Raw genomic sequence first — 15086 nt, forward strand, 5'->3', positions numbered from 1 at the left:
CATGATACGCCATCTCTATTGTACATACATTAAAAATAATATTGATAGGAAAGATTTGAGTTTTATATTTAAAATTTTTATGTTTGTATTTTGTAACCGATAGTGTCAAAAACTACTTAGCCGAGTGAAATGCTTTTGCCAATCTTTTATTACTTTCATTTCTCGAGCATAATGAAATGAACAAGTCAAAAAAACTCGCATTGAAACTTTTCCCGTTTGAAAAATGAATAAAACATTTAATTACTTAAATCCGAAACCCTATTAACAGTTGTTTATCTTTACGGTTAAAATTTGAAATCGAATACTAATTTATTGAAAAATTAAATGCAAATTAAATACAATATCGACGAATCATTATTTATATATAAACGGATCAAAGCTGTGTCACGAACCTAAAAATCGCTTTACAACTTTTTTAAAACAAGCAAAAAGTATAAAACCTATGCGAGATAAACAAGTATTTAATTTTAATCCGTACCATGAAAGCAGTATTCGGCTATTTTATTGACAATAACATTTGAGGGCTCGTAAACTTACAAAAGACGCTGGCCGGGCCGGTGGGATGCTTTGCATTTCATCTCATTTCATTGGTTAATGTGATACGCTTCTCAAATGTGACATGTCTTTCGATAGAATATACTATACTGACCAATATATACAAGTATATGCGGCTCATGTACCTGAAAAATTATAGATTATGAAGATAAGTAATTTTATTTTAACGATCTCCCTGACAGAAAGCTATCGCTAGAGTATAATCCTATAGCCTATATCAGGAGTATAAATGCCTAAGAAGAGGAACTACAAAATCAATTTCACCCAATTGTCGTAAATAAAGGAACTTCTACAATCTCTAATGTGTTTCAATAAAATTATAGCAGCGTTCATGTTTACAGCCCTAACCCAATCAGCATCTATCCAGTTAGAAATAAAAAAGATACAAAGATTGCAGAAGCTAATGCTACAATTAAAGACATATAACAAGGCTTACGAGAACTGCCTTTCTTCATTATTGCTCTATACACGATCGCGAATCTCCAATAAATTAATTCAATCTAACTCCCTTTTATCTCAAAACACATTAGCCTCCACTTACGGCCAATAAAAGCGAGTCAGTGATTTCATGCGTTGTTAATCGTAATTATAAACAAGTGAAATACGAATAAGACTCAAACAAAAGCAACTTAAGGCCGATTTCATTAATAACCTGTTAAAACGCGTTCAATTTCTAGAACTCAGTTCGCTATAAAGCAAATCCGCGTCTTAAACTCGATTGAATATAATGTTATTTTACCATTAAGATTCGAGATCACACTCTTTCTAAGAGAAAATAGCTGCCGAACTAGCCGTCTAAACTGGTTTTTAATCCCAAAAGCAAAAGGGGAGGTGTCTTATGTTTGACATTTATATCTTTCTTTCTATATGTGTAGGTTTCTGGGTGTGTGTTTTCTTGTGGATTTTTACTGGTTTTTGATACATGACCCATTCATCATGTAATTTATTACTGATATTGCTGAAACAGCTTAATACCAACGATGTGATGACACGACCAATGGTCGACAATTTTTCTTACGAAGTGCCCATAATTTTAACTGCAGGAGAAAACATCATGTATAACTTGTTACAGAATAAAGAAATAAAGAAGATTTAATTATTCAATATGGACTTTGAAGTAGCTAAGATACTTTTAAAGTTTTTTGCCGAAAAAATTAAGAATTTATGAAACGCTTAACTTCTGTAAATATTTACGCTTGTAATAGCATTTTTTGCAAAACAAAAATTTAATTCATTTCACAAACATTTAAAGGTGCGAGATTCCCAACTTGACTGCGGTTTACAAAGAATTTCAAAGCTTCCCGTCCGCTGACCAACTGTTCTAGACTCCACAAATATGTTCTGTAGACGTGAAATTATACGTTTACATAAACACACAATAATACTATGAATTGTGAATGATATGTATGTATGTATGTATGTGTTTGTGTATAACTACTTATAGAGACAGAAGAGCGAGCCGTGCCGTGACGTGCGGCAGATACGAATGAGCTCTTTCGTTTATTTATTTTTGTCAATAATTAATGAATGTGGCACGTGGCAAAATAAACATTCCTGTCTTTCTTTTTTTTTTCTTTTAACAGGTGTATATCTAAAAATCGAACTATTTATGACTAATAACAATACATTTCGAAATTATTAAACATTTTAAAGCCCATTCCAAAGCTCAGCTCATCCAAAGATAATTTCAGCGGTACGAGCGAGCGTCGAGGGGTCATTCCCATTATTTTTATTTGTAAAGCAATCTGCGATGTTTGCGGCCTTCCGCAAACACGCCAAATTGTCAACGTGTTTGTCGCAAATGTTGCCGCTCACCGTACATTTTGCTTACTTGTTGATCTAGCCTCACTTTTATTTTATACTTCATTATATCATTTTCCACTTATTCTTCATACATTTCTTGTTCTGGAATTTTCTAGAATAGTAGTTACGAAGTAGAGTTGGGTGGTGGGTGATATTGTTGCACAATTTTTCCACATTTAAAATTTGAAAAATTCTTCCACGGCCATAAAGCTCCATTATTCTTTATTATCTAGGCTATATTTATTATATTATAACCCGTATCAGCCCGGGCGGAGCCGGGACGAGCGGCTAATATGTAACATACATACTGGTGTATGTGTTAATGGCTAATTACTAATAAGTTAATGATGTCTATAGGGCGAAAGCCCAGGGCCGGAGCGGCGGAACGGCGAGAGTGAAGACAGCGCCATGGCCCCGCCCGAGTCGCCGCCCGCCGCCGCCGCTACCTCTCCCACTACCACACAACCCGCAGCCAACAACGTTAGTACTGTTTATTTAATACTTTTAAACGAAATCTTCTTTAAGCGACTTAAACATTTAACAGTGAGTGGTCACGGTCACTCAAACTTAACAGAATATGACGCAATGGAAACTATTCGCTTAAAGGTCAATAACAAAATGTAGTCTATGTTCATTATAGATCGACGATGAAGTTACAATTTAAAATAAAACTCTCCAATCAAGAACTATGTAACTGCTTAATATTTAATAACTCAACAGAGAAAATACCACTTTACCGTTTCTGTAAAGTATATCCCATATTGCTTAAGCTACAAGTTAAAATCCACTTGATACTTGTAGCAAATTCCAAAAAGCCGATCCATGGTGGTGTCTCTGACGCCACCCCGAGAGCGCGAGACGTGGGCGAAGAAGGCGGAGTTCCTGCTGGCGGTGGTCGGCTTCGCGGTGGACCTGGGGAACGTCTGGCGGTTCCCTTACATCTGCTACCAGAATGGAGGCGGTAAGGAAACAACTGATTTATTTATTAAAGACCATCATGAAGTTTGTTTATATTGTTTTTCCAACAAGATATCATTTTAGCGCAATTTTTTATAAGGCGTCGTTCATTCCTATATAAGAAACGAACGAACGCAAAGTTATTAACTATGATGGATATACGAAAAGATGACTCGACATAGTATTCGCTATACAGTATCAAACCTTATTACCAATTTTCAAAAATTTCCTGATCTTTAAACATTACCTTACTCTACCCTTATGAATAAATATATCCGTGGAAGTAACAAAACGCATGACAACCAGGTGCATTCCTGATCCCGTACTGCGTAATGCTGCTGTTCGGAGGTCTGCCGCTGTTCTTCATGGAGCTGGCGCTGGGGCAGTACCACCGCTGCGGCTGTCTCACGCTATGGAAAAGGATCTGTCCAGCTCTCAAGGGTAAGGTTTTGCTTATAGATAATCAATTTACACATCATTTTTTTTTAATCAATATAGTTCATAAAATTTGTCAATAAAATAGATGCTACATATAGAATTTATACGTTGATTAAACCACCGATATAATATAGATAGATAGATAGCTAATACGTTAATTCTCCAAAAAAGTATATCTTTGTTGAACAGAAGGGTATTTACGTGCAGGGATTGATTATTTAATTACACAGATATTTACATGCATATGAGAAATCCCAGAAAATTCCAAATTTAAAGATATATTGTTGTGAGCCTTGTAAAGACAAAATCTTTTGATAAAGCTAATTTTAACTTTAAGACCCAACCATTTTATCTCAATTAATTTCATACGTATTTGAAAACTTTTAAACAAAAATGAGGAAGTTAAGATCAAAGATGTATGTTGATGGATCCAGTCCAGAGGTATTTGTATTTTAAGTGATTGTAGGAGTCCCTCGCGACCCGGTGGATCGCGAGTCGGGACAGTCATTGGGTTTTATTACCCGCCTATTGAAAAGAAACCACCATCAAAATAAAGTGATTAAAAATTTACATTACCATAATTTTAGAGAGGTTTTCTCGTGAGAGATTCTCATTTAGGACGCTTAGTTATTTCAGTTAATAACAACTGAGCTGGATGATACACTGATGTTATAATTCGTATTCTATTTTCAATATAGATGAAGTGTTATAAAGAGGAAATGTGTAAATTTCATTTGGTTTTTCTTTTATTTACTAATAATACTATTTCACTGAATAACTTGTTACGCCAAAATTATTTCCTTTACAAGGCTTTTAAGGGCAGGTTTGCGTGACCAAACGGAATTAATCGGAGCGTTCCTAATGTAAATAAAAGTTATGTTTAAAAGCAAAACACTTTTATAATACCTGGTTTATTGTTACCAGTAGTTGTACGCGTGGAGCGAGAAATTTGTATAAGCCAAAATAAACAATCTTATCAGAAACTTAGAGCTGCAAATGCTAGTTCAGTAGAATGAGACAATTACAATGATTCATGCAGTCTTATAAACTTTAATACATCGTTATGATACACACTTTATTATTTAATAACAAAAAAATATAAATAAGAAAATGAACATGCTTCGTTTTACATGAACACTTTTACATGAAAGTGTTAATAAAACAGATTCAATTAGAGCATTAATACCCGGTAGTGACAGCGAAGTTTTGACGAGCAATACCAGTTAACGTGTATTTAAGATCCTATAAAGTACCCTATTTAACAATTAGCGTATATATGTGGTTTTTTTTAGATTTATTTGTGGTGGCTAAAGAAATCGTCAAATCGGAGATAAATTCGAAATCAAAGTAGAGATTGATCTAGATCTATCTATCTTTCTTAATTATTTTATTATTATTTTTTTTTTCATTTAATAGAACGATATAATACTCTTAAAAGAATACAATATAACGCGGTAACACTCGGTTTATTCTCACGTAACTAAATACCCAATGACGCGGCATCTCGTGTGGCTCGTAGCTTTATAAATATACAACAGGCAATGCTTTCAGCGAAGACAAATGGTGGGCAGTGAACAAGTGAAGATTAAAATGTATGAAAGGAGCCGATAAACAGGCGTTCGATCTCGAATTGTAAATACAGTTTGCGCTCTTCAGCTGAACCGTGGTAGGTTTTAAGAATTGTAGGTAATGTAATGTATCTAAATTGATCAAATTGTTTATTTGTCCAGCGCTCGTCCGTAGCCAGAGCCTACCATTGCAGAGTCTTTTGGAAATTTTCTCTGAAAGTATATTAATCATATTATAAAATTGCGGGCGTTGTACTTTATTTTCACATTATTCATTTAGCGCAATTAAAAATTCGATAACTTTTTTACTTATAAATAAATGTATCATGAGATACGATAAAACCGCCCAGTTTTAAAACAGCTTCAGCACTCTCGGAGCTTAATGTATTCTAGCAAACAAATCATTTCCTATCAGACTATGAGTATGATAAATAAACGTAAGAAAAGAAGCTATTTCACATTATCCACAATTTTATACGTTTTGTAGCTTGTAAAAGGCATATCAATGAAAAAGGTCAGCGCTGCTGATAGCGGAGGGTGCTCATAAAAACGCATTCATCGTCAACTGAGGCTTTTCAGTCAATATTGGGTTCCCGTCTTTTGAAACGAGACGCAATGTCCGTGGAAACCATATGTAAACTATAGGTATCGATTGTAGGATGATATTTTAACCACATCAATACGTAATTCGACATTTTCATTTAGGACATTTCTTCATCAATCACAATCTTCTATTTTAGCTAGAGGTAAAATATTGGGTAAATTTTGACCTTTTTATTTTGACTTTTAGGTATATCGACTTTGACTTTTAGATATTATTTTACAATTTATTTTTTGCATTTAACTTCAAGCTTCAAGAGTGATTTAGGTAAAAATTTGCCAATGTCTTTGTTATGTTCACCTTTTTGCCTCTCCAGATATACTAATTAAACAATACTTATACTAATTAAATCGGCTGTTACTTGAAAAATACAATTACACTTTCGCATTCGTTATTTTATTAATAAGGATTATCTAACAATAATACTATTATTTATTATTTTACATAAATACATAAAATTCATAAGTGTTTTTTTAATAACCTGTTTACGTGAAGCGATTACACTACATAGTATAAAACAAAGTCGCTTTCTATGTCCCTATGTCCCTTTGTATGCTTAAATCTCTAAACCTACGTAACGGACTTTGATGGGGCTTCTTTAATAGATAGAGTGATTCAAGAGGAAGGATTTATATGTACAATAACATCTATTAAACTACTCTGAATTAACACGTGCGAAGCCACGGGCAAAAACTAGTAATAATATAAACAGATAAACAAGCACCCCTTTTCAACCAACGTCAAAAAGGAGGAGGTTATCAATTCGCCTGTATTTTTATAATATCAAGATGTGAGCAGCACCGAGTCGGCCGTGATCTATTGGCCTTATAAAAGACGTCCGCCTCTTCAAGTAATTTGACCAATCAGAGACCTCACCTTCGTGTTCTTTTCGTCGAGACGCTTATGAATTTTATTCAACTTTCTTTTATCTTCATTTCGGATAATTATTTTTGTTAACAGTCCGTGAATATAATTCGTAAGTTTCAGTTTCAGTGTTCAAAAGTTGTTTAAGATTTGAAGTCTCATTTTTTAATGCAAGTTTGCAAAAGTATATGGTAAAACAACATTCTTCTTTTAAATAATTCTAAAAATAACATAATATTATCGACTATGACAACCCATTACTGTATCCCACTACATAATATTAAAAATATGTGATAGAAGAAATGTAAGTAAATAGTATATATCAATCATTCCTAATATTCTAGTGAAATAATTTAATTTTTAAAAGAATTTAATTCCTATTATTCTAGTGAAGTAAAATTCTTAAAGCAGATATGTTACTTTACTTAGATTTTTGTAAAAACTAATGATAACACATAAATAGATAATAAAAGCAGGCAATTTAATTCATTAGCAGAATAATTCGGCAGCGCGTCGTGTCTTATCAACCCTTAAGCGATACGCCGTCATTGCCCTATCAAAAGTCTGCTAACGAAACGTGCGGCAACGGGTAATTGATGGACTGATAAATATTCCCATATTCTCTTGATTTCATACACCTTCTCTCCTCTTCTTTTCTATATCATGTTGTATTTCATATTCAAATCCATCTTATTTTAAAAACAAATGTTATTTTGAAATTTGATGAGAGTTTGAACTTCGATTGTAAATAGAACGCGAAATATTACAAATTAAATAATATTCGCTAATTGTTATTATAAAAAATTTCGCTTAATGTTAGTTCCAAAAAAATTGTGTAAAATACGGCCTGTTTTCAAATTTTCAAGTAAACCTATGCCTGAACTATACAGTTGCAAGTAACCCAGAATAAAATGATTAAAATATTATATCAGTATCATTATCTTACACCGTCACATAAAATTTATAAAGAAACAAAACTGATGAACATTAAACAATGATACGCAATATGTACTCTTAACGTACTTAACATTCACAAAAAAGAAACTAACATATACCAGACGCAACTAGGAGGATCTCTTACTACGTAAGGTTAAGACCGGCTATGGACAAAAACGCACTACATTCGAAGGTGCCCAATTTTACAATAAATTACCTTGTATTATAAAAACAGAAAAAAAACAGTGTATGCATTTAAAAAGAGACTAGCTGAGCATATACTTATTTATCGATCAATCACTCCTAGAATAACCAAGTTAATGAAAAACTTCCCTTAAAACAACTATGGCCGGACGACCTTTTTTTCAATTTCTATATAAGTATATCAGTATTAGCAGCCTATAAGTATTCTCATGTAATAACTTTAAGACAAATGATTCTTTAAACCTACATTTCTCGTTTACATATAACTGTTACTTTCAAAACATATGACCTTTCACATCCGTGTAGGATCATAAACGTTATCAGCGCGTCCCCTTGGCTCGATGAAAGTAAAAAGGAATAAAATAAATAATATTCTACATGATACGTTCGCAAATATGTTATCAATTCAAATAAATCATAGCATCTCGCTAAATCAATTAGAGCGTTGCGATATCATTTGATTACCGCTGTCGACAGATGGCGCTGATTCGATCAAACATGGCGACTTCCTGACAAGTTTGCGCGCGAAAATTGGCGCCCGCGAGACGCGATTAATTTAATTTTAAAGTGTTTGGAGATTTATTGAGACTTGATGAATTGTTTGATTCCTCTAGAATTGGATTAGAGACCGGGATAAACTCTGCGAATCTGGTTGGATTTTGTTTATTTAACGTTGTAAGAATGGAAGACAATTCTTATTATATTATGAGTTTTGTCTTTCATTGTAGATCCAACAGTAATATAATTATTTAAATAATATATCAACGAATCTCTGATAAAGAATTTTGTATTATATTGGTAAACGAAACGAAACGAATGTGTGTCATTATATGATATGAATGATATTTTATAGCAATTATTTATTATTTTATTATAAATTCTTAGTTTTTTTTCTGTAAAAATGAAAGGAATATTCATTAATTTGAAAGTTCTGTTCAGGTGTAGGCTACGCGATATGCATGATTGACATCTACATGGGAATGTATTACAACACCATAATCGGGTGGGCGGTGTACTACCTGGTGGCGTCGCTGGCCTCCATCAACTCCGTGCTGCCCTGGACGAGCTGTGACAACGAGTGGAACACGCCCCTCTGTACGCCTGTGACGTCGCCGCAGATCAACCCCAATTCTAGTACTCCGGCTAAAGAATTCTTTGAGTGAGTGTAGCAAAAAAGTATTTAGTGATACTTCTAGTACATTTCTAAAATTCAATTTTAAAAATTGATATTAGCTAAACTATAATTTTTTTATAATCAACGAATCAACGACTTCGGCCGGCTCTGCCGGTATATAGCCGCACGCACACATGTGTACATATCCTCGCTCAGAAATAAGTATACATTATACTCAGTATTTTTTTATGAATAATTATATTTTTACAAAAGGATTTTTGTTCTAGGCGAAATGTTTTGGAGCAGCACAGGTCGAACGGTCTGGACGATATGGGCCCCATCAAACCATCTCTCGCACTGTGTGTCTTCGGGGTCTTTGTATTGGTCTACTTCTCGCTGTGGAAGGGAGTTCGGAGCGCAGGCAAGGTAATTACGTATTTATATTAAATAATTCTGAATATAGGTAAGCTTTTATAACATTTACAAAACATCATATTTTTAAATTATATATTAATATTCTTCATTTCAAAAAAAAAAAACCAACATACTCTTTAGATTATTTTATGAGCTTTTTTTTATAGCGGTTGTATCGCATAGTTTAATTCTACAGCCAACTATTAACACTTCAATCAGTAAGTTAGAAAAAGCGAGATGTTGCAGGTTGTATGGGTGACAGCACTTGCGCCGTATGTGGTGCTGCTGATTCTGCTAGCTCGTGGTGTTACGTTGCCGGGTGCCACAGAAGGAATCCGCTACTACCTCACTCCGGAATGGCATAAACTACAGAATTCTAAGGTCTGCTCCAAATCATGCTACCATATTAATATTGCACCTATTCATTTATATTTTTCAAAGTTGTTTGTTATATTTCTAGACAATTCGTTCGTGGTATCGCTACAATATTTCTCTGCTTTGTTCCTCGTTGAAGACAGCCATTTAGAAATTAAAGACTTTTTAACGCATTTCAAACGCGATTTATTCATTATATTAGTAATTTAGTTTAAAATCCATTAAAAAGTCTTTAATTTCAAATGTTTAATACTCGCGTAAAATCAAACGCAAGAAAATACTATGAAGACAGCCATATCATATAATTCAAATGGAACCAAAATGGGACCGTTTACTTTAAACAGAAATCCAAAATGAACCAAAAATAACCCAATCGAATTGCATTGATACAGGTGTGGATAGACGCAGCCTCCCAGATCTTCTTCTCGCTGGGTCCGGGATTCGGCACGTTGCTGGCGCTCTCCAGCTACAACAAGTTCAACAACAACTGCTATCGCGACGCGCTCATCACCTCCTCCATCAACTGCCTCACCAGCTTCCTCGCGGGCTTCGTCATCTTCTCTGTTTTAGGGTACTTCATTTAATCATCCGATTCCTTACACCCGAAATTAATAATGTATCTCCTATGTACGATTAGCTTTGATTATTGTGCATTTCAAACAAACCTGAAACACCACCGGTGTAACTAGTGTTTATAGGTGGTGATGACCATTTAAGAGCAAATGGCTGGCATGCCTTGCCAAAATAAAAGTCGATCAACCTATGATCTGCATGCCAATACAAAACAATTAAAACAGAACTTGGCAATAACCAAGGCTTTCGTCTACCGTCGTCGTTTTCGTATTTATTTGTATAATCATTAAGACTATCACATATAATAATTGAAACATAAAAATGCACGATGGAAAGTAAAATAAATGTTATGCACGAATAGCCTTCGCACTTCAGCATTTTAAGTTTAGCATGTCTTTTAACATTTAATTAGTAAAGGTAATGACATATTTTTGGTATAAAACATATCCATAAAATATCATATTTTTAACACTTCTCCCAGAAAAAAACATCGAAATAAGAAAGATAATTAACAAAAATCTTGCCGCCCCTACAAATTTATAAAAATGTCCGTAGCTACATGGCACACGTTCAGAACAAAAGCATAGAGGAGGTGGGCCTGGAGGGGCCGGGACTGGTGTTCATCGTGTACCCGGAAGCCATCGCCACCATGACCGGCTCCGTCTTCTGGGCTATAATCTTCTTCCTTATGCTTATCACCCTCGGTCTGGACAGCACGTTTGGAGGTACTATTCGATGTCTATGTGGACTATTTCATTTTATGTTTCTCACATTAATGACTTTGAATGAATAAAAAAAAATTCTTGTAAAACTTATGTCAACAATAACGCATTGTAAACAAAATTAGTATTGATTTATAAGATTGCATTTTATTCAATTTAATCCACATTATAATACACAATATTCAAATATATCATGTAATAAGCACGAATAACCAAAATAACTACCTCTGTAACCGATGTAAAACCGATTTAATGTATGGGGTGTACTGTTGCACCCAGGTCTGGAGGCAGTGACGACAGCGCTGTGTGACGAGTACCCGCGGGCTCTGGGCCGGCACCGCGAGCTGTTTGTGGCGGGACTCCTGCTCTTCATATACATATGCGCGCTACCCACTACGACTTATGTGAGTAGATGACTATATTGCAGTGGAATTAACGTTTATCTGATAACCGTGAACTCGTTAACCCTCATAGGATACCGGAGTCCCTGCAGTGGAAACGTATATATAGACTAATGATGATGATGATTATGAAACGTTTAATAAATTCCTTGAATTAGCTTTTGAGTTTTTGAATTCACATATAAAGTTGCAACGATCGCTCAATAGCGGAATCGACTAGAACCTAATCTCACTTTTGTGCGGTTTTGAAAGCTTAGAAGTTACTTTGGTTGTAACATTTTGTAGTTTTTAGTTTATTATTAGTTAATTTTTCTACAACATGTATATCTATACTTATAAAGCTTGATCTACTGGATCGATTTCTAAAATTATTTCAGGGTTGGATAAAAAAAGAACTTATGTTACGAATAGAATTAACTCAAATTACGTAGATGTAAAAAAGGCAAAATAAATTAGTCTTATTTGATAATATGTCCAAATAGTGGGATAATATGTCCAATTATTAATCTTCTTATACCACAACGAGGGTTTTATATAGCGGGCATTTATCAGGCAGCCAGGCACTGCGAGTAGGCTCCGAGTTATCTACGCAACGTAGCGTAGTTAATAGGTGACGTATCTTTGAGCCACGTCAGCATGTGCGATGATATTGCGATCTCGCAACATTGTCTTTTATGATTGCTCTTAACACGCTACTTTCCGAATAAGTGTGTTTTTATCGGAATATTAATGAATCAGCGGACTTTCTTTTGTGTGATATTTGTGAAAATCTTTCTATCTACTTTAATATACAATACGAAATATGTTTTTCTTAAATAAATAAGAAATTTTCAAATATGGCGTTTCAACATTGCAATAAAATCAACAAGTTATTATGAAGTAGCTACGTACATCCTAACATAATTATTTTCAAACACTAAACCGCCTTCAAATTGACAGAGAACTAAACCAAATTTAATTTTACTGGGACCACGCAAGAGGGATATAATTTAATTGAAACAAAATTTTAAATTTAAAGATGGGAGGTATCTATCGCAAAAAGTACAGTCGAGTTAAGAACCTCCGCTTTCTAAAGTCAATACTAAGTGGCCCAAAACAAGCCAAATGCAACACGATGACATTGAGGGATGAAACGGAAAATGGCCGTTATCAGCACCCATACATATTCACTGCATTATTCATAGCACTCTGTGCGATGAGCGGCTATCGGAAGGCTATCCAAGAGGGTACATTTACTTGACCGTTTTCACTCAACGAGACTCCTTGTTTCGGCAAAGCAGAGTGATCGAACGGTATATTAGTTTGTGGAAGTTCTGTCTTATAAATGTACCTTCATATTGTTTAATGTGCCTCAAAATAGATGCATAGAAACATAGTTTATGCAATATAATTGAGTCCTATGTCTAAAAACATCTAATTGACACATATTTAATTACTATTTGAGTCATATGTGTTAATTGGTATTTATAATGCATATTACGATTCAATTATCTCCGTTATGATCCCTAGGTTGTAATAGCTTTGTTTACGATGTTTGTTTCTAAAAAAAATAATTAAATGAGTCTTCATTACATCTACCGGCGTGACAAAATGAAGATAGAAATTGACTTAATATAAGAAATTGACTTAATTTAGTGGCTTTGGCCAACCCTTTTATAAATCCGAGTCATTTGCTTACCCCGTTTAAACGAGTTATTTAAAATTCGTTTGTTGTTCCGTTTTAATTATTTTTATGGCATCATTTTTGGTTATAACTGATTTGGAAATTTAATAAACGTACTAAAAACACATTATCTAAAATATGAACTACATTATATCAACCTTAATATACTATTTTACTGTAAGTTTATTATTTGTTATATTATTTACGTTACAGTAAGTTCTGACATTACTATAAAATTATATAAAAAATGCATCTTTGTCCTACCATAAGTATGACTTCATCATATCATTTTTCATTTTACTTTGTTCTTTTAAAATATATAACAAATAAATAAAATGTTTTTTGTATTCACAATAGCACTATAAAAAATAGTGTTTTCTTTTATGGTTTTAAAGAGCGAAATATTCTCAATTCCCAAAAGGATAAAAATTCTCATATTCATGGATCAGGGCGGTGTATACCTCGTGGACTTGCTAAACGTATACGGGCCGGGGCTGGCCATCCTGTTCGTGGTGTTCGCGGAGGCGGCCGGGGTGTGCTGGGTGTACGGGGTGAACCGCTTCTCTGAGGATGTGCGGACAATGCTGGGCCACAAGCCCGGCTGGTTCTGGCGAGCTTGCTGGTCTTATATCAGGTATTCGAAGTGGAAAGTTTTGAATTTACGAAATTCAGAATAGTAATAGATACATATTGGTTCACCTGGCTAAATATTTACTACGACAGTGATGAAGCCAAAAATCCCTAAGTCGGACAATATTCTTTTATAGTTATCTACAATCAATTTGGTCTTTACTCGTCTTACTACTTAGGTACTTTTCTTTTCATTATCTCATTCGTTATTGTCATCGTCTTTGTCTTTACATTCCTAATTTCTGTTGAAATTCTGTTGCAACATAAATTAGCAGGATAATATAACTTCCGGAAATCTTCTATGGAAGAATGAATGAAATGAAGAAAAATGAATGAATCAAGTAGCTACTTAAATTAAATTAGTTAAATAAATAAATCTGATTTATCAGGATATAACTGAAATTAAATGTTATCGCTGTGCAGCCCCGTGTTCCTGCTGGTGCTGTTCGTGTTCTCGGTGCTGGCGCACGAGGAGATGCTGGGCGGCGAGTACCGCTACCCGCGCTGGTCCATCGCCGTCGGCTGGGTCATGACCGGCACCACCGTCTCCTGCATCCCGCTGTACATCCTGTACAAGCTGATCATCACGCCCGGCAGCTGTGCGACGGTGAGGAACATTGGACATGTAGCATTCCTGAGGCCTCCTGACTTACTAAAATTGTCTTTAGTGCTTTTAAGTTTTCCTCTAAATCAACACGGTACTCTTTTTTATGTCATAGCGGACAACTGAGCTGGTGGTTCATCTATTTTTTATGTCATAGTCGGCAATGGAGCTGGTGGATCGCCTGATGGTAAGCACTACCACCGCGCCCGTGAATATTTGGAGAGGCGTAAGGTCGATTGCAGACCATACGCCTCAACAAATGGATTGCCGACTTAAAATTGGACTGGGATATAATAGAAGGATTGACGAAAGGAACAAAGGAAAGGACTAGGAAGGGTAAGGAAAAGGATATGGGCCTCCGGCTCCGCCACTCACCGTACGAAACACAGTGGCATGCCCCTATTTCACGCGCCGGGTTTCTGTTGGGGTGTGGTAGTTCCCCGGTGCGAGCTGACCCAATTCGTGCCGAAGCGTGCTCAACTACCACATAATATAGTATAATCACAACTAAGATCATTCTATAACAGCGCACCGATAGAACAAGAACTGCTAATATATATGACTTCTTTTACAGCGAATAAGGACCATAAAGCGTCCAGTGGAGACGTCCATACCGCCCACGGAGCACGCGCTATGTGCCCTGTGACCGCCCGCGCCCCGCGTC

At 35.1% G+C, this 15086-nt stretch overlaps 1 protein-coding gene across 1 annotated transcript; it reads left to right on the forward strand.

Moving 5' to 3' along the window:
- The first annotated feature begins 2943 nt into the window (after positions 1 to 2943).
- On the forward strand, positions 2944 to 15084 carry LOC119830902 (sodium-dependent serotonin transporter). The gene is made up of 12 exons (XM_038354091.1): positions 2944 to 2964; positions 3160 to 3319; positions 3622 to 3756; positions 8866 to 9085; positions 9328 to 9466; positions 9701 to 9835; positions 10222 to 10400; positions 10958 to 11127; positions 11404 to 11528; positions 13638 to 13822; positions 14242 to 14425; positions 14997 to 15084. Exons 1-12 carry the CDS (start codon positions 2944 to 2946, stop codon positions 15066 to 15068), a joined length of 1725 nt encoding a protein of 574 aa, XP_038210019.1. The 3' UTR covers positions 15069 to 15084.
- The last annotated feature ends 2 nt before the right edge of the window (positions 15085 to 15086 follow it).

This window comes from Zerene cesonia, chromosome 12, assembly GCF_012273895.1.
Source record: "Zerene cesonia ecotype Mississippi chromosome 12, Zerene_cesonia_1.1, whole genome shotgun sequence".
Taxonomy (NCBI): Eukaryota; Metazoa; Arthropoda; class Insecta; order Lepidoptera; family Pieridae; genus Zerene; species Zerene cesonia.

Bases quoted from the DNA above. Each gene is read 5' to 3' on its own strand.
- LOC119830902 (XM_038354091.1), top strand. From the start codon at position 2,944: ATGGAAACTATTCGCTTAAAG. The intron at 11,128-11,403 runs GTACTATTCGAT...TGTTGCACCCAG, and splicing joins TCTGGACAGCACGTTTGGAG to GTCTGGAGGCAGTGACGACA. The intron at 13,823-14,241 runs GTATTCGAAGTG...ATCGCTGTGCAG, and splicing joins GCTTGCTGGTCTTATATCAG to CCCCGTGTTCCTGCTGGTGC.